The 24052-nt window shown below is 40.5% G+C and overlaps 1 protein-coding gene across 1 annotated transcript in view; it reads right to left on the bottom strand.

The window, feature by feature from the left end:
• Nucleotides 1-22973, bottom strand: part of ADAM23 (ADAM metallopeptidase domain 23) — a 160896-nt gene extending 137923 nt beyond the window's left edge. Inside the window, exons 1-2 of the mRNA XM_024124688.1 lie at nucleotides 22712-22973; nucleotides 21377-21594 (exon numbers count right to left, since the gene is read on the bottom strand). Of these exons, the coding sequence (XP_023980456.1) occupies nucleotides 21377-21594; nucleotides 22712-22925 (432 nt within the window). The 5' untranslated portion in view covers nucleotides 22926-22973. The remainder of the gene's footprint in view (nucleotides 1-21376; nucleotides 21595-22711) is intronic.
• Nucleotides 22974-24052: the final 1079 nt, after the last annotated feature.

The following is a 24052-nucleotide window of genomic DNA, read 5'->3' as shown; positions in this document are numbered from 1 at the left end:
AAGATGTGGCACGTATATACAATGGAATATTATTACTCAGCCATAAAAAGAAACGAAATTGAGTTATTTGTAGTGAGTTGGATGGACCTAGAGTCTGTCATACAGAGTGAAGCAAGTCAGAAAGAGAAAAATAAATACCGTATGCTAACACATATATATGGAATCTAAAAATAATAATAATAATGGTTCTGAAGAACCTAGGGGTAGGACAGGAATAAAGATGCAGACATAGAGAATGGACTTGAGGACACAGGGAGGGGGAAGGGTAAGCTGGTACGAAGTGAGAGCAGGGCATGGACATATATACACTACCAAATGTAAAATAGATAGCTAGTGGAAGCAGCTGCATAGCACAGGGAGATCAGCTCAGTGCTTTGTGTCCACCTAGAGGGATGGGATAGGGAAGGTGGGAGGGAGACGCAAGAGAGAGGGTATATGGGGATGTATGTATATGTATAGCTGATTCACTTTGTTATACAGCAGAAACTAACACACCATTGTAAAGCAATAATACTCCAATAAAGATGTTTAAAAAAAAAAGAATTCAAGTCCAAGAACATCATTTTCATATGTCTTGTAGATATGTGTTAAAATTATAAAAGAATGATTAGCAAATGAGGATGTTAGTTCTTTAACAAATCACATGGGTTAAAAGCCTTAATGTGTCTATATTAAGTATTCCTAAGAAACAATACAATGCTTATCACTGATTTCCAAAAAGTCATCTTCATATTCTGAAAGTCGTGCTATCTTAACTACTTTTAATATTTCAAACTGGTCACTGCTTTTAGGTATACATTGTCATATACCTCATTTTAGGAATTTTTAAAGGTATACACCTCGTGATTTTAATTTTCTAACTGTATCTACCATCTTAGGGGCCTAATCTTTTTTTTTACTGGATTTTTCTTCTCTTTATTAACAAGAAACATTTAGCCCATTTTCTCAATTTCTTAATTCCCCTGGAGAATTAAAACATACAACTTCTAAATATTTCTCTTTTTTATTTTTAACCATTTTATAAATCAAAGTATAGCTAATTTACAAAGTTGTGTTAGCTTCAGCTGTACAGCAAAGTGATTCAGTTATTTATATGTATCTTATATATATATGTGTGCGTGTGTACATATATATTCTTTTTCAGATTCTTTTCTATTATGGGTTATTACAAGACACTGAATATAGTTCCCTGTGCTATACAGTAGGGTCCTTGTTGTTTATCTATTTTATACATAGTAGTGTGTATAAGTTAATCCCAAACTCATACTATATGTCCCCCTCACCAACCCCCACTATCACCTCTAGTAACCATAAGTTTGTTTTCTATGTGTGATTCTACTTCTGTTTTGTAAATAAGTTCATTTATATCATTTTTTTAGATTTCACATATAAGTGATATTATATGATATTTGTCTTTCTCTGTCTGACTTACTTCACTTAATATAATAATCTCTAGGTCCATCCATGTTGCTGCAAATGGCATTATTTCATTCTTTACTATGGCTAATACTCCACTGTATATATGTGCCACATCTTCTTTATCCATTCATCTGTCAATGGACACTTAAGTTGTTTCCATGTCTTGGCTATTGTAAATAGTGCTGCTATGAACATTGGGGTGCATGTATCTTTGAGAATTACAGTTTTCTTTGGATACATATCCAGGAGTGGGATTGCAGGATCATATGGTAACTATTTTTAGTTTTTAAAGGAACCTCCATACTGTTCCGTAGTGGCTGCACCAATTTACACTTAGGGGTTTAATCTTAAATTGCAGACATTAAGGTATATCCCCCAACCTACTAAATAATGTAAGTTTCTCAAAGTCTCTAACCAATTTAGTAATTAAAGTTCATATTGCAAAATCTAGGAATGAAAAGACTGAAGATCATTGTACAAATCTGTTCATTCCTACATCTGTTCCTTGGGCTGCTACTTAAGTTAGTAAATGACAGGAAGTAGACTTTTCCTGAACATACTTTTTTTAAATCACAACGCTTCTATTTCAATAGTGCCAAACAATAAGAAGCAAAGCAATTTTTACAATTTTATTTTATTTCAATTATAGTTCTATCAAGTGACTTTTTTTTTACCTGAAATAAGCAAATAACTACATCAGGGCAGTATTTAATTAGTCATGACTAGCAAGGGCACAATGTTAGTACTACTTTATAAGTAGTCCAAAATAAAAACTGCTTACAGAATATGAAATTTTTTCCTAAAATATGACTATAATAAATTTAACACTTTCATTTTAGCCCCCCAAAAAGCCATTTAAATTGATTTCAGGGGCTTCCCTGGTGGCGCAGTGGTTGAGAGTCCGCCTGCCGATGCGGGGGACGCGGGTTCGTGCCCCGGTCCGGGAAGATCCCACATGCCGCGGAGCAGCTGGGCCCGTGAGCCATGGCCGCTGGGCCTGAGCGTCCGGAGCCTGTGCTCCGCAACGGGAGAGGCCACAACAGTGAGAGGCCCGCATACCGCAAAAAAATAAATAAATTGACTTCAAATCCTTCTTTGTGCCTTCCATTCCAGTTAACACTAAACTAGCCAGTTTCTCACAAAATAAAAATTATAGAATCTGCAAGAATGTTGTAGTACTTACATCAGGGCAGCAAAATGAAGTCTGCCAGCTCAGTGTGCAGCCAGATTTATGTAGGAAGAGCATACATGTTAAGAGACAGAAAGATAATAGTTCCCATTTTCCTAACCTGTAGGTTTACAAGTTCTATTACAGGGTCTGCCAACCTCTGCACTATTGACATTTTAGGCTGAGTACATCTTTGATGTGGGTCAGTGTTGGGGGCTGTCCTGTACACGGTGGTATGTTTGGCAGCATCCCTGGCCTCTACCCACAAGATGCCAGCAGCATCCCATCCCCATCTGGACATCCAAAAATATCTCCCGACATTGTTCAGTGTCCCCTGGGGAATGTCAAACTGTCCATGGTTGAGAACCCTTAATCTATATGTTCAGGAGATATATGAATATATAGAGATTCCTCTAGATGTGTTGCCTTTACACAAAATTTAACCTTAATTTCAAAGCTCACTGTCAATTGTCACCAAAGCCCTTGAAACAAAACAACAGGAAGCAACCAGTACCATCAGAAAAGGGGAGTATGGTTCTCTCAAAAGTTAAAGGTTATCCACCTAATAAGAAGCAAATTCTTAAAAATTTATACCCATAAAAATCCCCCCAAATTAAACTATAGGCTTAAATCTGTTAAATGAGCTCATATGTATTCTTCAAAAAAATGAAGAAAGAAATACTGCAACTATCTGCACACTCCAGACATTTGATCTTTTAAAAGGTTGCTTAATGTTGGGTTTTTTTTTTTTCCTTCCTAAGTGGCAGCTTCTTATTATCTTTGGAAATGTCATTTGGCGACTCAAAAGAAAACAACTGTAATTTAAACAGCAAGAAATGAGGCGGAATAAGTCTGTATGTGGCCTCTGTTTGCAAGTTACTAAGCTGTCTTTCCATGATTTTAATGTAATATGCTTTCTCCAGGGGTGTAAACCCCAGGTCTCTAAATACCATTTATATGTTGGTGGCTCCCACATTTCCATCATATCCTGACCTGCCCCTGAGGCCAGGGCCAACTCGCCCATCAACTTATCTGTGTGATGACTAACTGTCCACTTGAAGGCGACAGGTTCAGTTTTCTCTTAGCCTTCTTTCCTCCCCAGCCTTTCCCATATTGGGAAATTGTAGCACTATTCCCCAGGAAAAAGCCTTATTGTCATTCTTGACTCCTATATTAATTTCCTATTACTGCTGTAACAAATTTCTATGATTTTCTGACTTAAGACAATACAAATAATTTTCTTACACTTCTGGAGGTCAAAAGTCCAAAATCAAAGTCTAGAGCCTAAAATGAAGGTGTCAGCAGGGCAGTTTCTCTGGGGGGGCTCTAGGAGAAAATCTGTTTCCTTACCTTTTCCAGATTCTAGAGACTGCCTGTATTCCGTGGCTTGTGGATTGTATACAAATATTGAAGAAGTCTATTCTAGCAGACCCAACCTGACTGAAAATCCAGATATAGAAATGTTTACAGACAGGAGAAGCTTCATAGACCAGGGACTCTAAAAGGCTGAGTATGCAGTAGTAACTCATCAGGAAACCTTGGAAGTGGAAGCCCTCCTTCTGGGTACATCTGTCCAAGAGGCAGAGCTCATAGCCCTCAAGAGGGCCCTGTGCCTTGGGGCTAAATAAAAGGTCACCATTTATACTGATTCTAAGTATGCCTTCTCTGTCGTGCATGCACTTGGGGCCATATGGGAAGACAGGGGTCTAACTAACGTCAGGAAGAAAAGAAGTTAAACACGCGGAGGAGATACTGGCCTGATTAGACTCTGTTATAATGATGGAAGAAACAACCATAGTACATTGCCTCGGCCCCCAAAAGACTGATAGTTATATAGCTAAAGGAGATAATTTGGCTGATCAGGGCACAAAACAGGCAGCCAGAACCAAAAATCCCCATCCTAAGGCCCTAGCACTCATTCCGAGTGTGGACCTATCCCTGTTTAAACCTCAGTATTGGGAAATGGATCTAGAGAAAGCAGACGAAGGGGGATTTCATGCTGACTTGAGACTTAGATGATCAGTACCAAACAACCAAAGAAGTCTGGATTTATAATGAACAGGGACTAGTGCTTACACCCGAGCATTTAATGGAAAAAGTTATTACCCATCTACATCAAGGAAACCATTAGGGGCGTGACCTAACCAATCACTGGCTACAGAAGTTTATTTTTGGCCCACAAATGCAAAGGACCAACAAAAGGGTAATACAAATTTGCCTGATCTGGCCAGAAACAATCCAAAAAGCAGGCCGCCCCCAACAATAAAAGGGGTGCAAAACCGAGGGACAGAACCAAGAGATGGTTGGCAAATAGACTTGGCTGTTATGCCCAAAGCCATGAGAAATTACAGATATTTGCTGGAATTTGTAGACACCTTCACAGGACTCATCAAATTTTGTATTTGTTGTCTGTCTCATATATTTAAAAGGCCTCCCCACACGCATGATGATTGCCTAAGACTTAAGAGTTCAAGGTGGGACTTGTGAATATTTACAATTAAGTGCAAAACAATTTCATTCCTCTTATAAAAATCCATGCTCCTAATCAGCAGGAAGCACCTAGAGTGATATCACCCTATTTCCTTCAAGACTGAGGAATGTATAAAGAAATAGGGAGAAATTGAAACAGCACATAAAATATTGACCAGCTTAAACTGGCTTTGCTTCCTTAAAACAGGTTGTTGATTGTTTAAACCTGTAGTTATTTTACAGAGACAGCACTGTGCACGTGCAAGATGGGAACCCACGGCTCCAGGATGACCCCGGAACCAAGAGTCTTGAGTTTGCAAAACTCAAAGAATAGAAATGTTGCCACTGGACCCCTTTACAAAGTGAGAAGTCCTTCAATCAGGAAAATCGGCTTCCGGATGGACTGATTTGAGACTAGCCAATCAGCTTTTGCCAAGTTCGCCCTTAAATTTTGCCCTGAACCCTGAATGGGAGAGACAGATTTGAGTCCTGCTTTCTGTCTCCTTGCTGGTCAACCTCGCAATAAAGCTCTTTCTTTCCTCCAAAGCCAGCGCCATAGTACTGGCTTCTGTACACGTCGGGCAGCCGGCTTGGTAACAATCCTTCCTCGCATCTCTCCAACCTCTGTTTCTGTCATGACATCTCCTTCTCTGACTCTGACTGCTCTAAGGACCCTGTGATGACACTGCCCACTCAAATATTCCAGGATAAACCCCCCCTCTCAAGATCCTTAACTTAATCACATCTACAAAGTCTATTCTGCCATGTGAAATATTGTGCTTTATAAGAAATATGTATATTTGGTCAGATGACCAAAATATTTTTTCATATATATATTTGATCTTCATCCACAGTTCCTGGCTCACAGCTCCCTGGGAATTTCCCGGGCAATAAGAGCAACAGGAGAATCTTTTGTCATAATATTTAGTCTCTGTCCTTAGTTCCTGAAAGTATTTCAGAGCCATAAAGGTGTCCTGTTATTCATAACAAGCCCTTTTTCACCACAACTAAGTTTTTGTTAATGAGATGACTTTTGGAAAGCCCCTAAGGATGGGGGCTGGCTGCTGGGGAACCAACCTTGAAGGGAGAGTTGGAACTTTCAGTTCCACCCTTTGACCTCTGGGGAAGGGAGAGAGGCTGGAGGTTCAATGGCCAATGATTTCATCAACCAGTCCTATGCAATGAAGCCTCCATAAAAACAACAGAAAAAGGAGGTTCAGAGACCTTCTGGGTTGGTGAACGCAGAGATTCGGGGAGAGTGGTACGCTCGGAGAGGGCATAAAGGCTCCACACCCTTTCCCCATACCTTGCCCTCTGTATCTCTTCCGTCTAGCTGTTCCTGAGTTGTATGCTTTTATAATAAACCAGTGATCTAGTAAGCAAAATGTCTCTCTGAGTTGCTCTAAGCAAATTAATCGAACCCAAGGAGGAGGTCATGGGAACCTCTTATTTATAGCCAGTCGGTCAGAAGCGCAGGTGATAACCTGGGTTTGCAACTGGCATCTGAAGCGGCGGGGAGAGGGGCAGTCCTTTAGGACTGAGCCCTTAGCTTGTGGGATCTGACACTAACTCCAGGTAAATAATGTCAGAACTGAGTTGCAGTCTCAGATACCCTGCTGTTGCCCTGAGGATTGCTTGTTGCTTTGGGAAACCTCCTCCACACATTAGAACCTGGTGATCAGAACCACCTTTTACCACCACATAAGGTAACATATTCACGGTTTCTGGGATTAGGATGTGGACATCTTTGGGAGGCCATCATTCTGTCTGCCATGATTCCTCTCCTTTTCTAGCTCACCCATCCCACCACATCATCAACAATCTGGAGGCTCCACCCCTAAAATATACCCCAGATCAACTAATTCCCTGTAATTCCTCTGCTACCATCTTAGTGCAGGGCCACACAGACTCTGCCCTGGACAACTGTGAGCATCTCTTAACTGGACCCCTTGCTGCCACTCTTGCCCCTCTGCAGTCCATCTATAAAGCTGCCAGAATGATCTTCTTAAAATATAAATCATATAATGTTATTGCCTTGTTTAAAACTCATCAGTGGTTTCCCACTATAACCAGAACAAAATTCTAATAGATACTTCATCCTCCGGTCCCTTCTCACCTTTAAAAAACAACAGAGAAGAAATAATGCAATTTTTTTCCTTCACAAAATTTCTCTCCATCCCTCACTTCCACGGCCTTGTATGCTGACAGCAGCTCTTAGCAGCTCATCAAAGGGAGGTACGTGTGTTTGAGCTGTCCTTCCGGGTCTCCCCAGACGTAGAAGACAGCAAAGTACCACATAATTCTAAACCTATGTCCTCCCTCTCCAAGTCTGTTTTAACTGTACATTCCTGCTAAAACGACCAGAAAATTTAAAATATATAAAAAATGAAAATCAAGAGATAGAGGGAAGAAAGGAAGGAGCACAACACAGTATAATATATTCTTCACATTTCGTAACAGGCAGACAAAGGATAATGTCTTAGGTTGATGGATCTAAAAATAGTGCAGATAAATTATTTAATGTTAAGAGAACTAAAAATAAAAGTTTTTTTATTCCTTTGGGGAATGATGGGAGAGAGACTTAAACTTTTCATTTTATTTTTTATGAACTCTGAATTCTTCGACCATGTAAATAAATATAGTAAAGCAGCTACTAATTTTGCACAGATATTTACACTAATTTTACCCATGAGGGTGTGCATGTTTATATATGTACATTGGTCATCAGTTTTTCACCTATTGTAACATTTCTTCCCCCTGATTCCTAACACTGTTCTTTGGAATTCCCCCACCGGAAACCGTCCCACCAAGGACTTCTTGCTAATAAATCAAAGGGCACTATGACCCCACTAGCAATCTCTCTGTGGAAAATTGTTCACTAGGCCCTCTTCTGCCTCTATTTCCCAAAAGCTCTTTCCTCCCTGAATCACCTCACACCAACTACCTCTGGAGCCAGCTATTCTTCTCACACTTTCAAATAATGAGTCTAGACTTTATAATTCCTAGTCTTTTTCCAACATGCCAGAATCTCAGGAAGAAGCTACTCCAAAAATACAGGCATTGCTTGGATTAACAAATAATCCCTAATTCAACCACCAGTATACGTATTTCATTGCCTCTTATGAAGGCCCAGTCACCTCTCATTGGAGGATAGTTCACAGAATTTTAGGATCAATAAAGGGTTGGAGAGAACAAACTCACCCACATCAAAATAGCCTGAGATATAAAAATGCAAACCACTGGACCCCATACAGACCTACTAACTCAAAATGTTTTCAACAACCTCCCCAGGTAGTTCCCATGCACACAAAAGTTTGAGATTCCCCAAATCAACCCAATCTAATTATTTCTGAAATGAAGAAAGTTAAATCCAGAGAGTAAATGACTTGTCCAAAATTGCCCACTTAATATGCAACCAATTCTTTATTCTAGTCATACATATTCTGGTACCTTTTTAAAGGAACCTGTGAGATAAAACATGCACTAGAAAGAAACTACCTCAACATAATAAAAGCCATATAAGAAAAACCCACAGCTAACATCATACTCAATTAAGAAAAACTGAAAGCTTTTCCTCTAAGATCAGGAACAAGACAAACATGCCCACTTTTGCCACTTCTACTCAACATAGTACTGGAAGTCCTAGCCGGAACCATTAGGCAAGAAAAAGAAATAAAAGGAATGAAAACTGGGGTGGGGGGGTGCGGGGGGGGGAATTATCATGGTTTATAGATGACAGGATCTTATATAAAGAAACCCTAAAGATTCCACTAAAAAAAAATCCTATTAGAACTAATAAATGAATTCAGCAAAGTTGAAGGATACAAAAACCAACATAGAAAACTTAGTTTCATTTTTATACACTAACAATGCAAAATCGTAAAAGGAAATAAAGACAGCAATTCTATTTACAATAGCATCAAAAAGAAAAAGTACTTAGGAATAAACTTAACCAAGCAGGTAAAAGACTTGAACTCTAAAACTCTAAAACATTGATAAAAGAAATTAAATAAATGGAAAGACACCCCATATTCATGGACTGGAAGATGTCAGTACTACCCAAAGTAGTATTGTTAAGAAGTCAATACTACCCAAAGCAATCTACAGATTCAGTGCAATCCCTGAATTAAAATCCCAATGATATTTTTTGCATGAATTGAAAAATCAATCCTAAAATTCATATGGAATCTCAAGGGACCCTTAATAGTCAAAATAATCTTGGAAAAGAACAAAGGTGGAGGTCTCACACTTCCTGATTTCAAATTTTACTACCAAGCTACAGTAACCAAAACAGTATGATACTGACATAAAGATAGACATAAAGACCAATGGACTAAAGAGCCCAGAAATAAACCCTCGCATATATGGTCAAATGATTTTCAATGAGGGTGCCAAGACCATTCAACAGGAAAAGGACAGTCTTTTCAACAAATGGTGATGGAAGAAAAACTGGATATATCCACATGAAAAAAAATGAAGCTGGACCCTTACACCATATACAAAAATTAATTAAAAGTGAATCCAGTGCTTAAACATAAGCCTTAAAACTATAGAACACTTAGAAGAAAATACAGGGGAAAAGCTTAATGACACTGGATTTTGCAATGATTTCTTGGCTATTACACCAAAAGCACAGGCAACAGAAGAAAAAAATAGATAAGTTGAACTTCATCAAAATTAAGAACTAAATTTTAAGAGTAAAATATCAACTCACAGAATAAGAGAAAAACATATCTCATAGGGACTGATATTCAGAATATATAAAGAACTCCTAAAACTCAACTAGAAAATAAACAACCTGATTTTAAAATGGGGAAAGAATTGAATGGACATGTCTCCAAGAAAGATATACTAATGGCCAAAAAGCAAATGAAAAGGTGTTCAATGTCACTAACCATCAGAAAAATGCAAATCAAAACCATAATAAGATACTATTTCACATCCACTAGGATGGCTGTTATTTAAAAAAAAAAAAGTGTTGATATGAATGTGGAGAAATTGGAACTCTTGTGCATTGCTGGTGGGAATGTAAAATAATGCAGCTACTATGGAAAATGTTATGGTCATTCCTCAAAATATTAAGCATAGAATTACCATATAATCCAGCAACTCTACTTCTGGGTATATACCCAAAAGAACTGAATGCAGAGAATCAAACAGATTTTATATACCCATGTTCATAGCAGCATTATTCATAACAGCCAAAGGTGGAACAGCCCAAGTATCCATCAACAAATGAATGGGTAAACAAAATGTGGCATATACATAAAATGGAATATTATTCAGCCTTTAAAAGGAAAGAAATTTTGATACATGCTACAACATGGATGAATCCTGAAGCCATTATGCTAAGTGAAATAAGCCAGTCAAAAAAAGACAAATACTTTATGATTCTAGTTATATTAGGTATCTAAGATAGTCAAATTCACAGAGACAACAAAATAAAATGTTGGTTGACAGAAGCCAGGGAGAGGGAGGAATGGGGAATAAATATTTAATAGGTACAGTTTCAGTTGGAGAAGATGAAAAGCATTCTGGAGATGGATGGTGGTGATAGCTACACAATAATGTGAATATACTTAATACCCAGAAATGTACACTTAAATGGTTAAAATGGTAAATTTTATGTTATATCTATTTTACCACAATAAAAAGAATTAACATGCAAAAACTGAACTACTCATCTTTCTTTCTCTTAAACATTATTTAAAACAAATAAGATTTGTTTTATTCCTCTAACAAATAGCAAATCTCAGCTTCCAGCAAAACATCTCCAAATACTCCTTTTGAGCAATTTTCTTCTCAGAGCTTCAGCTTATACCCACCTTTCTGTGATCATCCACTCCTCATGAAATCCAATGGTTACAGTACAATGTTTCCTTTAGCTCTGTTATTAAGAGCTCCCTCTGAAAATTCTGTGAAGACTCCTGTCCCCACTATGAAGCTTGTCTTCTTTGGCCTCAAGCAATTTCCCCAGCTAGCAAAGAAAGCACTGCTCTTCATGGAAGTAAAAACTGTGGCACTGCTACAACAGCAATAACCCTTCTCTTATTCAGCCCACTGTCTGCTGACCTCAGAAGCATCATCTATCTTTTTTCAAATAAATAATAAAGTATAATCTTTTGACAAGCCATTGACACATCAAAAGCATTTTTGCACAGTACAAGGTAATCTTGAACTTGTCACAAGGTCAACAAATATGTTTGGGTGTTATTCTTGTTTTGTGTTTTATTGTTAAAATAAAAAAAATACTCCATTTTAATTGTATGGTCTATGGTTTGAAAATAGGAAAAATCAAAAAATTTTAATTAAAATGTGAATGGGACAAAGTAGGTAAACCTATTTTTTACAATATTTTTAAGCCATGAGTGAAAGTGCTGCTTAAATCTTATTAGTTTTCCTAAGTTGTGTGTTTAAACACACAAACCTAAAGAGCACTTCCTACTATGAAGTTAACAACTAGCAGTAGTTTAGCTTTCGTCAGTGACTACATTATGATTAGGAGAGAAAAAAAGTCACTCTGAGTGAGATGGGAAGCTCTTGCAGGTTATTGAGCTGAAGATTGGCATGATCCCAGTTAGTATTTAAAAGAATCACTTTGCCTGAAGTGTGTAAAACAGACTAGAGCCAGACGACAGGAATAGGACAAAAGCAGGGATAAGAGGTAGGAAGATATTTTAATAATACAAGCGAGAGGTAATGGTAGATTAGACCAGGTTGGCAGCAATGGAGACAGTGAGAAATGGTCAGATTCTGAACAGCTCTGAAGGGAGAACCAACAAGATTTCATGGCTTGGGGTAATGCTTAAAAGAAATAGAAGGGTTAAGTCTCTTGAGCTTAGCTGGAAGAAGGATCTTCTATTTACTCAAATGGGAAGAACATGGAAGGGGCAGGTTGGGGTAGGAGATATTAGAATCAAAAGTTCTGTTTTGGATGTATTAAGTGTGAGTTGCCTATTAGATATCCAAGTGGAGATACAAGATAAATAGCTGGATATGTAGTCTGGGTATCAAGGGAGAGATTATGCTCTCTGTGAAAGAACCAAGATTTTTAAATGTTACACGACAAAGAAGTGTTTCAAAGAAATTAATCAAATAAGTTCCCAAACTTTTAACACATTAGGGTGTTAAAAACATGTCAGGGGAAAGCCAGTAATTCTAGAAAACTAAAATGGAAAAACAATTTAAGATCTGATAAACAGGATAGTTTATAAATATACTATTTGGGTAATAATCCTAAAATGCATCAGCAGATCTTAAAAGGATTAATGTCCCAAATAAAAGAATAAAAAAATACAGATATATTTCTTTAGAAAGGGAAACAAAAATAGTTAACTATTTCCAAAAAATGTTTTATGCACTGTTGCAAAGCCAAAAATAACAAGACAGCATCATCCCAATGTCCCAGTGGTTCTGAAGGGAACAAGTGATTGCTTTTATGTTGCCCAAGAGTGATAAATGCCTCTAACTATGGTCTGAACATTCTGCAGAGATGAAAGTCCACTACATTGTACAGGGCAGACCATAGTAATTAACAAGAGTTCACTAACTATTTTTAGCCATGATTTATAAGAGAAGGGGAGTCAGTGTATGAACTCCTCTTGGTTAAGGCAGTTAAGAGGCAAAGCCCAAAATTTCACTTAAATGGTTAAAATGGTAAATTTTATGTCATATCTATTTTACCACAATAAAAAGAATTTTAAAAACTTGTTTTATTGCTGTGAGGATCATGTGAGATTATAGATATGAAAATGCCTCAACAAAACCGTTTAGGTTCACTGCAAAGTGAATATTGTATTTGTTACTACCAGTGTACTGTTGAGTGAGTACAGGTTGGTTTAACGCATTCTACCTTCTTAGCTGAAAAAGCAAAGGGCAAGAAGGCACATGCAGGATGGAAGACTCCTCTAAGTGTTGATTGATTTATATTATTAATGGAGGCCACCTGCAACACAACTATTAACTATTATGGTACATGGTATTCACAAGCCTGTTTGCAATTAAAAGACAGCACAAAGCACCCAATTAAGTGATCCAGACTACAACTTGACATAGCAAATTTTTGAACACCCACAATAAGAGAAAGGAAGCACTGGAACAGATATTAGAATTCAGTACATACTCAAAAATGAATTGCTCTGAAATGTTTTGTATGATATGTATGCCTCTAGGTGTGCTTAGATTTGACTTCTAAAATTAATCTTTAGCCCCACTGAGGGCAGATGGAGGTGGTCCAAGGGCATGTGATTATCTTGTTCCCCCTCCCACCTAGGATTTAAAATGTGCCAGAACGACTCCCTCATGTGGACACTGCCATGCAAATAAGAAAGACATGAATGTCCTCAACTATATAATAATAGATCAAAGCTAAAGGGCAATACAGTCACTGGTTATAGGCTCCCATTTACACTTCTCTGTTCATTGGTTTGTTTGAACTTAACTCTCTGTAATTAGTATCTATCAGTAGAGGAGACTTATTTGAATTTCTATCCATTCCATGTCTAAATAGAAAGCTTTGAGAACATTTAGCGTTAAGGTAGTTCTTGTTGACAAATAAACAGCTTTTACAACAGACTTGAACATAGATTTCGAATTCACTAATTTGTAATGTTCCAGATGAGGAAAGTAGCCTCTGTCTACTCTTTGACCAGAGAAGACAACAATATAACAAAACCTTATTTGGAGCATGGAGCTAATTCACAGGTCTGGCTCTGTCCAGACTGGGTACCCAGTGATGGAGGATGCACCACTCACGTACTCTGTGAAATGCAAAAACTGTATATTGATTTGCTGTGAATGAACGTAATTGTTTTTAACTTCTCATTATTCTAACTAAAACAACTGGATCTACCCTTTTATAATAGAATTCCTAGCATTGGATTTGATTAAAATTGTACTGAATTTATATAAATTCTAAACACAGAAACTCCTTTGTAAAATTGCAAAATTCAGATGTTAGGTGGATTATGAATGAATGAATTATGTGAATGAATGAGTCTTTCATAAGACCATGGATACCCACATCATTTGTGAATTGAATACTTCGTGTGAATAAAGCTTTATGATTATGTACATATTTGAGAGGAATAAAATATTTTCATTCAGAAAACTTATTCTCTAGGAACAATTAATTACTCAGATCCTAAAGATGGAGATGAAGGACCTTCTGAAGCAGGAATTTAACAGTATTTGAACCTAAAACAAAAGCCTGAGAACACATTACTGACAGTTTGGGTTACTGCTACTGATCACAAGGGTTTTCCATAACTAGCCCCAGAATTTGGACAGATATCAATGGAATTGTCCAGATAAAATGACCTCCTGCCATGCACTGACCTGGGTAAACAGGCCTGGAAAAAATGCTAAAAGGAGAATGGACCAGCAAATGTGTAGTATTCAGAAGTGGGGCAGAGGCAACAGCTCTCCTCCAGAGCATTTCACTTTCTCCCCTTCACTCCACAAGGAAAATTCATCTGCTGAAATCATGCCTGTTGCATGTGGATAAAAGGAGTCACGTGATGCACTAAGTGTTCCAGGAAGATTAATCTGTCAGCAGTGGGACTGATGGATTGACAGAGAAAGAGAGAGAGAGAGACAAGAGGCGATGACAAGAACACAATACAGAGGAGGAGGGAAGGACAGATTTGGGAGAAACGTCAGGACTTAATATGTGACTATTTCTAGACAGAAGATGAAGGAGAGAAAAGAGTCAACCATGACTCCCAAGGTTCACTCTTAGGTGGCTGGGAAAATAGCACTACCACTGAGAAAATTGAGCAAGGCAGCCAGGACAGCTCTCTTCCTGCCTGCCTTTACCCTCAGCCTGCATGATGCCACCAACCCTAGGCAAAGCCACTGAGCACATAATGCTCTTGTTATTTTTTGACTGGCTATAGAGAGAAGGATAGTGGCCCAATCTGTTAACAAAACCTGAGACTAAGTGAAGACAGAATGACACAAGTAGTTATAAAGTTAGCAGGAAGGAGCCAACCCAGGAGCAGAAAATATTATGTAGGGACACATGCATGCTAAAGCAAGACCTTGGACAGCACGACGTACTGCTGGAAAGCATGGCGGCCATCAAATCAATCCAGCTGGGTGAAATGACCAAAAATAGTCCAGACTTTGTGGGAGAGAAGAATCAAAGACTAGGGTCCAAACTCAAATGCCTACAGGAGCTGGGCGAGTAACAGAAATGAGGACGGGTGGCGTTCGGCAACAAGGAGTGCAGGTGGGGGCCCCTGACACAGCACGCGCCCACCCCATCTAAAGAGGAACCACAGTAGGTAGGTTACTCTCACCCAAGACCGTAGGCCCAATCTTCCAATTCTTCAAGAGCAACCCTCCCTCCCACCCACCATTCTCCACCACGTACGTTCTTTTATCTTCTTCAAGCACTCGTCAATACCTGAAATCTCTGTGCTGCTGTTGCTGTTGTGTTTATGGCCTGTCTCCTCCCACTAGAAGGTAAGCTCCCTGAGGAGCCACAGAATTGGCACTCAATCAGTCCTCAACCAGTCATGTGCTCACCTCCGGACGCAGCAGGAGGTGAGCCATTTGATACAAAATAAATCCAACAGTGCCTGATTCACAACAGGTATTTGCCAAACAGAACTGAACGCCTCACGGATGCAAATCTGATTGACCGGAAACTCTATGAGTGGACACCTTGGGCTCCACCATTGAGAATTAACCAGTAGCAATGACAAAATCTCCCACATGGTCAGCTTGGGATTACCCATGTTAATGGTAGGTGACGGTGATAGGCATAATCGAAGAATTGTTAATACAGGTATTCTCATGATTTTAGGTAGTGTTAAGTGTGATGTATGCAGTGCGAATAACTTGAGACCAAAATTCTCTCTCCTGCCGCTCTGCCACAGTGCCAAAAATGCTTAACAGTAACTTAAGGCGCTTCTGAATGTCAATTTGATTACAACACGAAATTTCACAGAAAGCACTGCACTCTTTCTAACATAGGAGTGTTCAACCATCGATGCATTCAACAGATATTTACTGACAGCCTACTATCTGCCAGGCATTACAAGGAAAACCATTACAAGCCTGAATTCTACGTACTACAATTCTGTACTGACTGCTTAGGAAGACCTAGAAAACTTGGGAAGGCCGCTGAGGCCAATACCAAAGTTTGTATAATAAGCTAATAGTTGTCACACGACCAGTTCTAAGGACCCAGTATTTCTTTCTGCTGATCCACACCGAGAGCAGTGGAGCAGCTGGCTTCTGGATGGTCAAGAAACGTGGAACCAGCTTTGTCCTGAAGCAGAGTAGGAAGTGATGTGATGATAATCATCGTGATCTAAATTTACTTAAACTTCTCTCTTCTCTCTCTTCAGCCTGGGGCGGTGGGAATAGGTGTGATGAAAAAAACAACTTTTGTTTTTCTGAGTTGCTGCCGAGACATTTTACAGACTGGAAACCCTTCTCACACCTAGAGTCTGGACATTTAGATAAGGACTGCACTTTAGGATTCCTACCATAAGTCCCTCTTTGCTTTCCCCAGATGCCTTTTAAAATAATCACTTAGAGTAAAGCCTGTGAAAAGTTAGTGACCTCTGACCCAACCACCTTATAAGTGATAGATGCTTGCTACCCTCTCTATCTTCTGCTTATTGGTGACCTGGGACAAAGGACTGTCCTTCCCCACCCTCTCCTCGTTCATTGCCCCCCAACCTTTTCTGGGATCTGTGGATAATAAATCTTGTGACTCTACTTCTTTTGTGTGGGTGTATTGAAACTGTGTCTTCAGTCAAAACGACCCAGTTGTTTTCATTTCCCCAAAGCGGAAGCTTGGATGCTGAGGGAGCTACTTGCCGATCTGTGTGGGTGGTTTGTGCCCCCTCATTCAGCAGGTCATAATCTGTATGTTCTTAATTCAACACACCAGGTCCGACTCCCCAACACAGTAGGGAAGGTAACAAAAGACTGAGCCATATCTCAAGTCCAAGGAGATGACTTTCATCTTTCCCCAGACCCTGTGCTGTACATAATGTACCTCTTCTATCCCTTCCCAACTGCAAGAGAAGAGAATCTAAATAAGTAGGATTCAAGGCAAGTAATTTTTGACTATAGGCAAGTTCAGGAAAAGGTTTGAAGGGGAGAAGAATAAACTATCCCAAAATATGCCTCTTTGGCATAAACATTATTTTCAGCTGGTTATTTTTAAGAAACAGCGGACACAGGAGCAACTCTGTAAACCAAGCAGAAGTTACTCTTCTGTAAGAGACATTTATATTTATCAGAAATCTCCATTTGTAAGGGTGTTTCCCTCTCTGTACCAGAAAGAGGAGGATACTCGAAATCTCCAGAAACACATTATCAGCGTAAAAGGCAACGATTTAAATCTGTGTGACAACCTTACCCTCATTTACTGTGCTTTTCCTGATAGCCTCCCATCACTGGCTCCCCAACATCTTGTCTTTAGCTGGACAGTTATTTAAGCTGATGGTTGGGCCATCTCAAAGTTACTCAGTTTTCCTGAGTCTCTCCCATGTACACAGGAGGCATACGTGTCATTAAACTTCTAATTTTCTCCTGTTAACCTGTCTTTTATTACAGGATGTGTCTCAGCCAAGAACCTGGAAGGCTAGAAGAAAAATGATTTTTCTTCCTCCACAGGTTCATTAACATTCTCAGGAACAGATCTCATAGGATTATCTATGAATGAATGAATTAATTAATTAATATAAATTGTTTCTGCCTCTTTTTAAATGTATATTTTATCAAAATATTGAATTAACAGTTGATAAAATGCTTATGTTTAGTAATCATAAAATTCCATTTATGCTTGTAAAAGTTCTACAGGTGAAGAAGATAAGTCTTGATAACAAAGCAAAACAAAATGTTTCCATTTCAGACCCTATTACTTCTACATGGTGGTAAAGTAAACCTCCCAGTTAGTAAGAAAAAAATTACAATAAATCATCAGAAAATAAAGCTGTCTATAAAGAAATCTGAATTAGGTTAAGTGCCAAAAATCAAGGAACATAACTGTTTAGATCTGAGATGACCATGTTCCCAGTCTGCTCTGGACCATCTAGGTTTATGCCAATTATCCTGGCATAATTATTAAGCGTGCCTACTTTCACTCTCAAAAAATGTCACAGTTTGGACAATAAGTTATATATAACCCTATCTGGAGATAAAAAGATGCCTAAACAATCTTTGACAAAGAAACACTAGTATTACAGCCTGCTTTGCACAGTCTGCTTTTAAACTTACCAATTTTGAAAGAGTTAACAAACATCTTAACTTTCACAACTGTAAAGTAGTAAGGCCTGCTCAACTTTAAATACTTATGAAATAAATATGGAGCTCTGCCCTATAACCTATATCTGGGAATTTCCCTCTCCACCTCTACCCCCCAATCTAGGATTCCAGGAGAATGGCACAGTGATTCAGCATTTCTAAGGCATTCATTAAAATGTGCTTGGGTGCAATGAAATCAGGGGAGAAAGAAAGGTACATAATACACAGACATTAAAATCAAAACTTCTTTTATAAAAGCAAAAATAATGAAATTCCATACTTTTTCTCTTACTGAAACATTTGGAAAGCAGCTGAATTGACAAGTATCTCCCATCACTATGATTAGGCAAGTCATCCAAAGATACAGCAGAAAGCATATGCAACACTTTTTGTCAACTACTTCAAGAGATGCTTCAAAACAGAAGTGCAAGGGAAATCATAGAACACAGAGGGAAATTTCAGGGAACCCATAAGGAAGAACACTGTTTATCCCTGTATGAGAGCACTTTTTAGAATCTTGCTCATCTCATTTTTGTGTCTCCTGGAGGACAGACCTTGTCTTGTTCATCCTTGTACCCCTTATCTCTTATCTCTGAATCTTCAGCATACTACTTTGCACGTGAGAAATGTGCAACAAATACTTGTTGAATCAAACTAATAAGAAAAGAAGAGAAATGCTTTCAAATATAATTTCTACGTAACCTTTTTTTTTTTTTTGAAGATAAAAGAAACCTAACCACTATGGGGGGTGGAAGTGGAGAGGTAAAATCATTCCAACAGCAAGTATGTGCTCCCTACTAAGAAATCTATTCCTCTACATGAGTGGTGGGTAAAGTTTTAACAACCTTACTACCATAAAAATTCAGATATAGTGTAGTCAAACTAAGTACCACCAAACAAAGCAACCAAATAAGGTTAGACTAGAAGACAGGAGTTAGCCATAGCCACCGACAGCTGAGTTATTAGAGAAGTTTCACTAAAGTTCCCTTCAAGTCCAAACTCGAGAGGGCTTGCTCATTCTTTAAAATAGGCTTTCAGGCCATTTTTTTTCTTCCTCCAGCACCTTATGCAAAGGCACTGGAATTTGAGAACTTGTCACTTAACCATAGAGGATCTTATTAATTAGTAGAAAAACCATAAAATGGGCCTCAATGCCTTTATCAAGAGGACCTTGGATTCTTCTTCCTTAAAGACACCACCCACTCCTCCTATCAACAAGACAAACGGGTAGACAGGATCCAGGAGTCAAGCCATCAAGTTACGTATGAGCAGATCAGAAAAGGACCATGAGCAAAGAGATCCCTTCATCTCAGCCAAGGCAGGTAGCAGCCACTTCACAGCACCGTGAAGCAAAGTTAAGTTCTCCAATAACATCCGATATGAAGGAAGCATTTTCTCAGAAGCCTGACTTCTAAATATTAAATATTCAGGCCTCTTGAATTTTACATCAGCGGTTTTACAATCCTGGGAAAGTCACCTGAAGGCCTTAAATTTCTAATTCCCCATTTGTAAAATAGGAATAAATACTGTTACCACTTACCCATATTTTAGAAAACTAATAAAAACAATGATGCAAACCATAGATACTTTCCTTAAATTCTAGATGTTTAGACAATGACTGTTCTTCTCAACTGAACAGGTATAATCTGTAAGGGTTCAGAACGAGCCTCCCCCAAAATGTGTCACTTTTGCATGAGGATTATTTTGAACTAAAGTCACAATCAAGACCCTGCAGGTTCAAGAGAAACTACTGACCCTCCCTTAACTACCCAGCAGAACTTAAATTGAGGATTTTTCCCAGAAAAGAGTTATTACGAGAGATAAATTTTATCTAAGTGGCCCCATCTATATGGCAGGGCAAACATCTAATTACCAAACATCTTCTCTTTTTATTGTCCTATGAATGACCCTCCTGTCCTTGGAAGCCCGAGGCCCCTATGCCATTCCTTAGCTCAGGATGGCATATACGCCTCATTTTACCTTTCTGTCTCTGAACCTCTCAGGTATGTGGGGCCTCTGACCCTCACATGTACACATACGAAATTAAATTTGATTTTCTCCTGTTAATCTGTCTCATGTCAATTTAATTCTTGGACCAGCCAGAAGAACCTAGAAGGGTAGAGGAAAGTTTTCTTCCTATCCTACAAGTCCAAAGTAAAATATTTAACATACGGACTCTATTTTCTGCTCCTAATAAAGAAAAGAGGCACTGGTAACCCATTGTGGACATCTGCTTGGGGTTCAAAATTTTATTAACTCAAATAATGACTAGTAAGCAGGAAAAAAAGATTCCTTGAACTCTTTGGATATTAATCACCTTCATCTTCCACTGAATGCCTTTTTAAAAATCAGTGACACTTTCTGAACCAATCTGCAAGTAAAGCTACTGCTCACAGTGAATGCAGATGAAGTCTTGAAGGATTGTGCTGACCAAAACTGGTCTCTACGTTATATAAATTGTTTGTTTATATTCCCCATAATCTTTTTAAATGCCATGTTGTTTATCTACTGAAAATATAACCAAAAAAAAGTATTTTTTTCCTACTGACCAACTAAAGAAAGAAAGGGGTTGTTTAAACTTAACCACTCAATTTCTAAGTGAAAGACTGATGGGGAATCTGCAGCCCAACAGCTTTTTATAGCAATTTTCTGGGCGCAGATTGAAAGCACTTTTCATCATGGGAGGTAGACTACTGCACCCTTACATAAAGCCTCACAGATAAAAGTCAGGACCATCAACTTATTCGCTTAACTACTGTTCAGTGTTCAATGCACCTACAAGAAAAATGGACCACATTGCAACTGTTAAACTTATAAGGCGATAAGAAAATTCCAATTCCAGTTTAGTGTCAGAGAGGAAAGACAAACAGCAACCCTATCCCAGTAGATCCCAGGTTAATTCCCTCCAGTTTCTCCCCTATCATAATATTAATTGGTTTCCTAATAAAATGCTGCAGTAACATTTGTGAAATCAGATTCTGGCAGAAAACCAAATCAAAGGACAACTAACTCTTCATGGCAGCCACTTTTGCATACCCAGACCCTGCCTACCTTGTTATGCTTTTGCTGGTGTCTTGCCTTCGTGTCAAGAACATGGTAAGGGCTTTCCGAGTCTTGGTTGATGTAATATACGAGTCTTGAAGGCAGTGTGATTTCCTTCTGCACTGCATTACTGTAACTGCTATTACTGCTGCTATTCTGTTGCAATGTGTTGTCTTCATCTGCCAGGACTCCCAAATTGTTTTCTGCAGTTTCATTCCAATGCGGAGCTGGGGTGGAGGGGGGGACACAAACACACACAAACACACACATACCCTATAAATACATAAGTACTAAAATGCATTTTTCCATTAATCGCAAAAGCAAAGTTTTCTACTTTTAAGCAGGTAAGGCGTAGAGACACAGGAAAGCAAGTTATTGCAGCAATGAAATGGCCTGGATAGGTTATCAGCCAATAAGGTTTATACAACAATGTACTGTTTATAGTCTTACCTCTATACTTCTAAGTATAGTGGTGGGGCTGAGGGGGAATGGACTTGAAGGAAGGGTCATTAAACGAACATGCTCAGGGATTCTGCCCCTCACCTCCCCACCTTGGGAGTCTACAGAAGCTCAGTGGGACTAGGACTTAGGAGTATCCCACCTGAGAGCTAAGAACGCTCCACAGATAACTTGAGCGCTGAACTCATGAACACGGAATGTTAACCGATTCATTTAACAAAATGGACAATTAATTCCCTTTTCTTTTAACTTTGAGATGAGCAAAAATCTTTTGCCATAGAGGGATTCAGATGCTGGCAGCTTTCCAATTTCTTTTTATTTTCCTGCCTATGGCCAGCTATCTGCTGTCACTGATGTCCAATCATCAATGTATTGACCATCATATTATCTTCATTATAATGACAAGCATTTTGAGAAATTACAAGCCAAAGGTTTATATCCCCGAAGTTTCCCTCCCCCACCTTAATTCCAACAGCAGTGAATAAACCCACTGGGCCATTTGAGGAAACACATTACCACTATTCTCATCACATCCTCCCGCGCTCACGTTCAGGCTCCACCACCCAAGAAAAAACTTGCTCCCTCGCTGCATTTCCCATCCACCGGTTTCCCCAAGTTGCACAGAGATCAGTTAGGGACCCCGCATGCACTGAATACCTTCCAGTGGAACCGGCAATAATTTAGTGAATGCAACAGACAAATGGACTTCAAAAAGTGAACTGGAATGAACGCCGGTTTGGGAATGAGAGAGGTGGACAGGCAGAGAGAGCCTCGGAAAGGCCGAGCCCTGGACGTGTCCGGAGCGCACGGACCCGCGTGCCCTTCGCTCTCCTCTGCAGGGCCCCGTGGGCAAGGCAATGCAAAGGGCACCTGGGCCATACCCACCGCTGGGTGCAGCAGCCCGCCAGGCGCGGGGCCGGGATGAGGCGGCGAGTGGAGGCAGCAGGAGAAGTACGAGGAGCAGGCGGCAGGGCGGCGCGCGGGCCAGGGCGCGGATGGGCGCCGGGCCGGCGGGGCCGCCGCGGGAGCAGCTGGAGGCTCGGGGGAGGCTGCAGCCCTCCACGGGCGGCCGCCCGGAGCTGTTGCCGGGTGGCTTCATGGCTCATAGCTCCCGGGCGCCGCTCGGTGTGGCCAGCGAGAGCGCCGGGCTAGGCTGCGGGTAAGGTTGCGGGCGGAGCCGGTCACGCCGGCTCGGCGCGCATGGTGCGGCCGCGGACAGGGGGGTCGGAGCTCGGGGCTAGGGGCTGGGCGGCGCCCCCTCCACTGCTCGCCTCTCAGCCCCTCCCGGGGTGGCTGCCGAAGAGTCCGGGGGTCCCAGTCGCTCCGCCAACTTGGAGCCTCCCCAGATGCTCCTCCCTCCCCGCGGCGGGCGCGGCAGCTCCAGTGACTGCGGGGGCTGCCGCTGGGGCTGAGGATGCTGAGGCGGCGAGCGGGAGCGAGCGGCGCGGGCGTGCGCCCCGCCCTCGAGAGCGCGCCCGAGCGCGGCTTCGCGTCCTGATGCTGATGCTGTTGCCTGGCACGGGACGCACTGCGCATGCTTTATTGTGGAAGAGAAAGGAGAGAGGGAAAAAAAGGGAGCAGAGTGATGCAGCATCAGAGGTGACGGTGGCACCTCCAGAGTTGGGGGCGGGGGAGAGAGGAAGCTGGCAGTCAGCGATTAGCCGGAGGGGAAGAAAGAAGAGTGTGGGGATTTCCAGGACAGAATGATCTGGAGGAAACAGCCAGCCAGAGAAATCGGCCTGCCTTTCCCACCACCCCAGACCTTACATACCCCCTCCTGTTCCAACCGCCACCTCCTCGGGTAAAACTTAGGTCAAGCATTTCCCTCTTAATCCTTTATTTATTTCCTTCCTGCAAACATATTGATACATAAAGGATTGCAGCCGGGGAGGTAAAAATAGCTCCTCATTCAGTTCGCCGGCAGCGCGGGGAACGAGGGCTGGGAAGCACTTTGGCGCGTGGCGGGCTCGCTGGCCAGATGACGCCCCGCGGCCTTGCAGAGCTCAGGCGCAGGCATCCCCCGAGCTGGGCCCCCCGAGCTGGGCCCTCCGCCCTGGCCTCTGTCGCCGGGGCCTCTGTCGCCCGGGCTTGTGCCCAGGGCCTTTGCGGAAAGCAGGTGGAGCTCAAAAGTTCAGAAAGGATGACTGGACGTGTTCCGGAAGGATTTAGAAATTCTGGCGGGGAAGAAATAGGGAGATGAGAAACCGAGTGTGTGGCAGCCATCAT

The sequence above is a fragment of the Physeter macrocephalus genome, chromosome 2 (genome assembly GCF_002837175.3).
Source record: "Physeter macrocephalus isolate SW-GA chromosome 2, ASM283717v5, whole genome shotgun sequence".
Classification (NCBI taxonomy): domain Eukaryota; kingdom Metazoa; phylum Chordata; class Mammalia; order Artiodactyla; family Physeteridae; genus Physeter; species Physeter macrocephalus.
The sequence above is the reverse complement of the archived record's forward strand: the minus strand, read 5'-3'. Positions and strand labels throughout refer to the sequence as shown.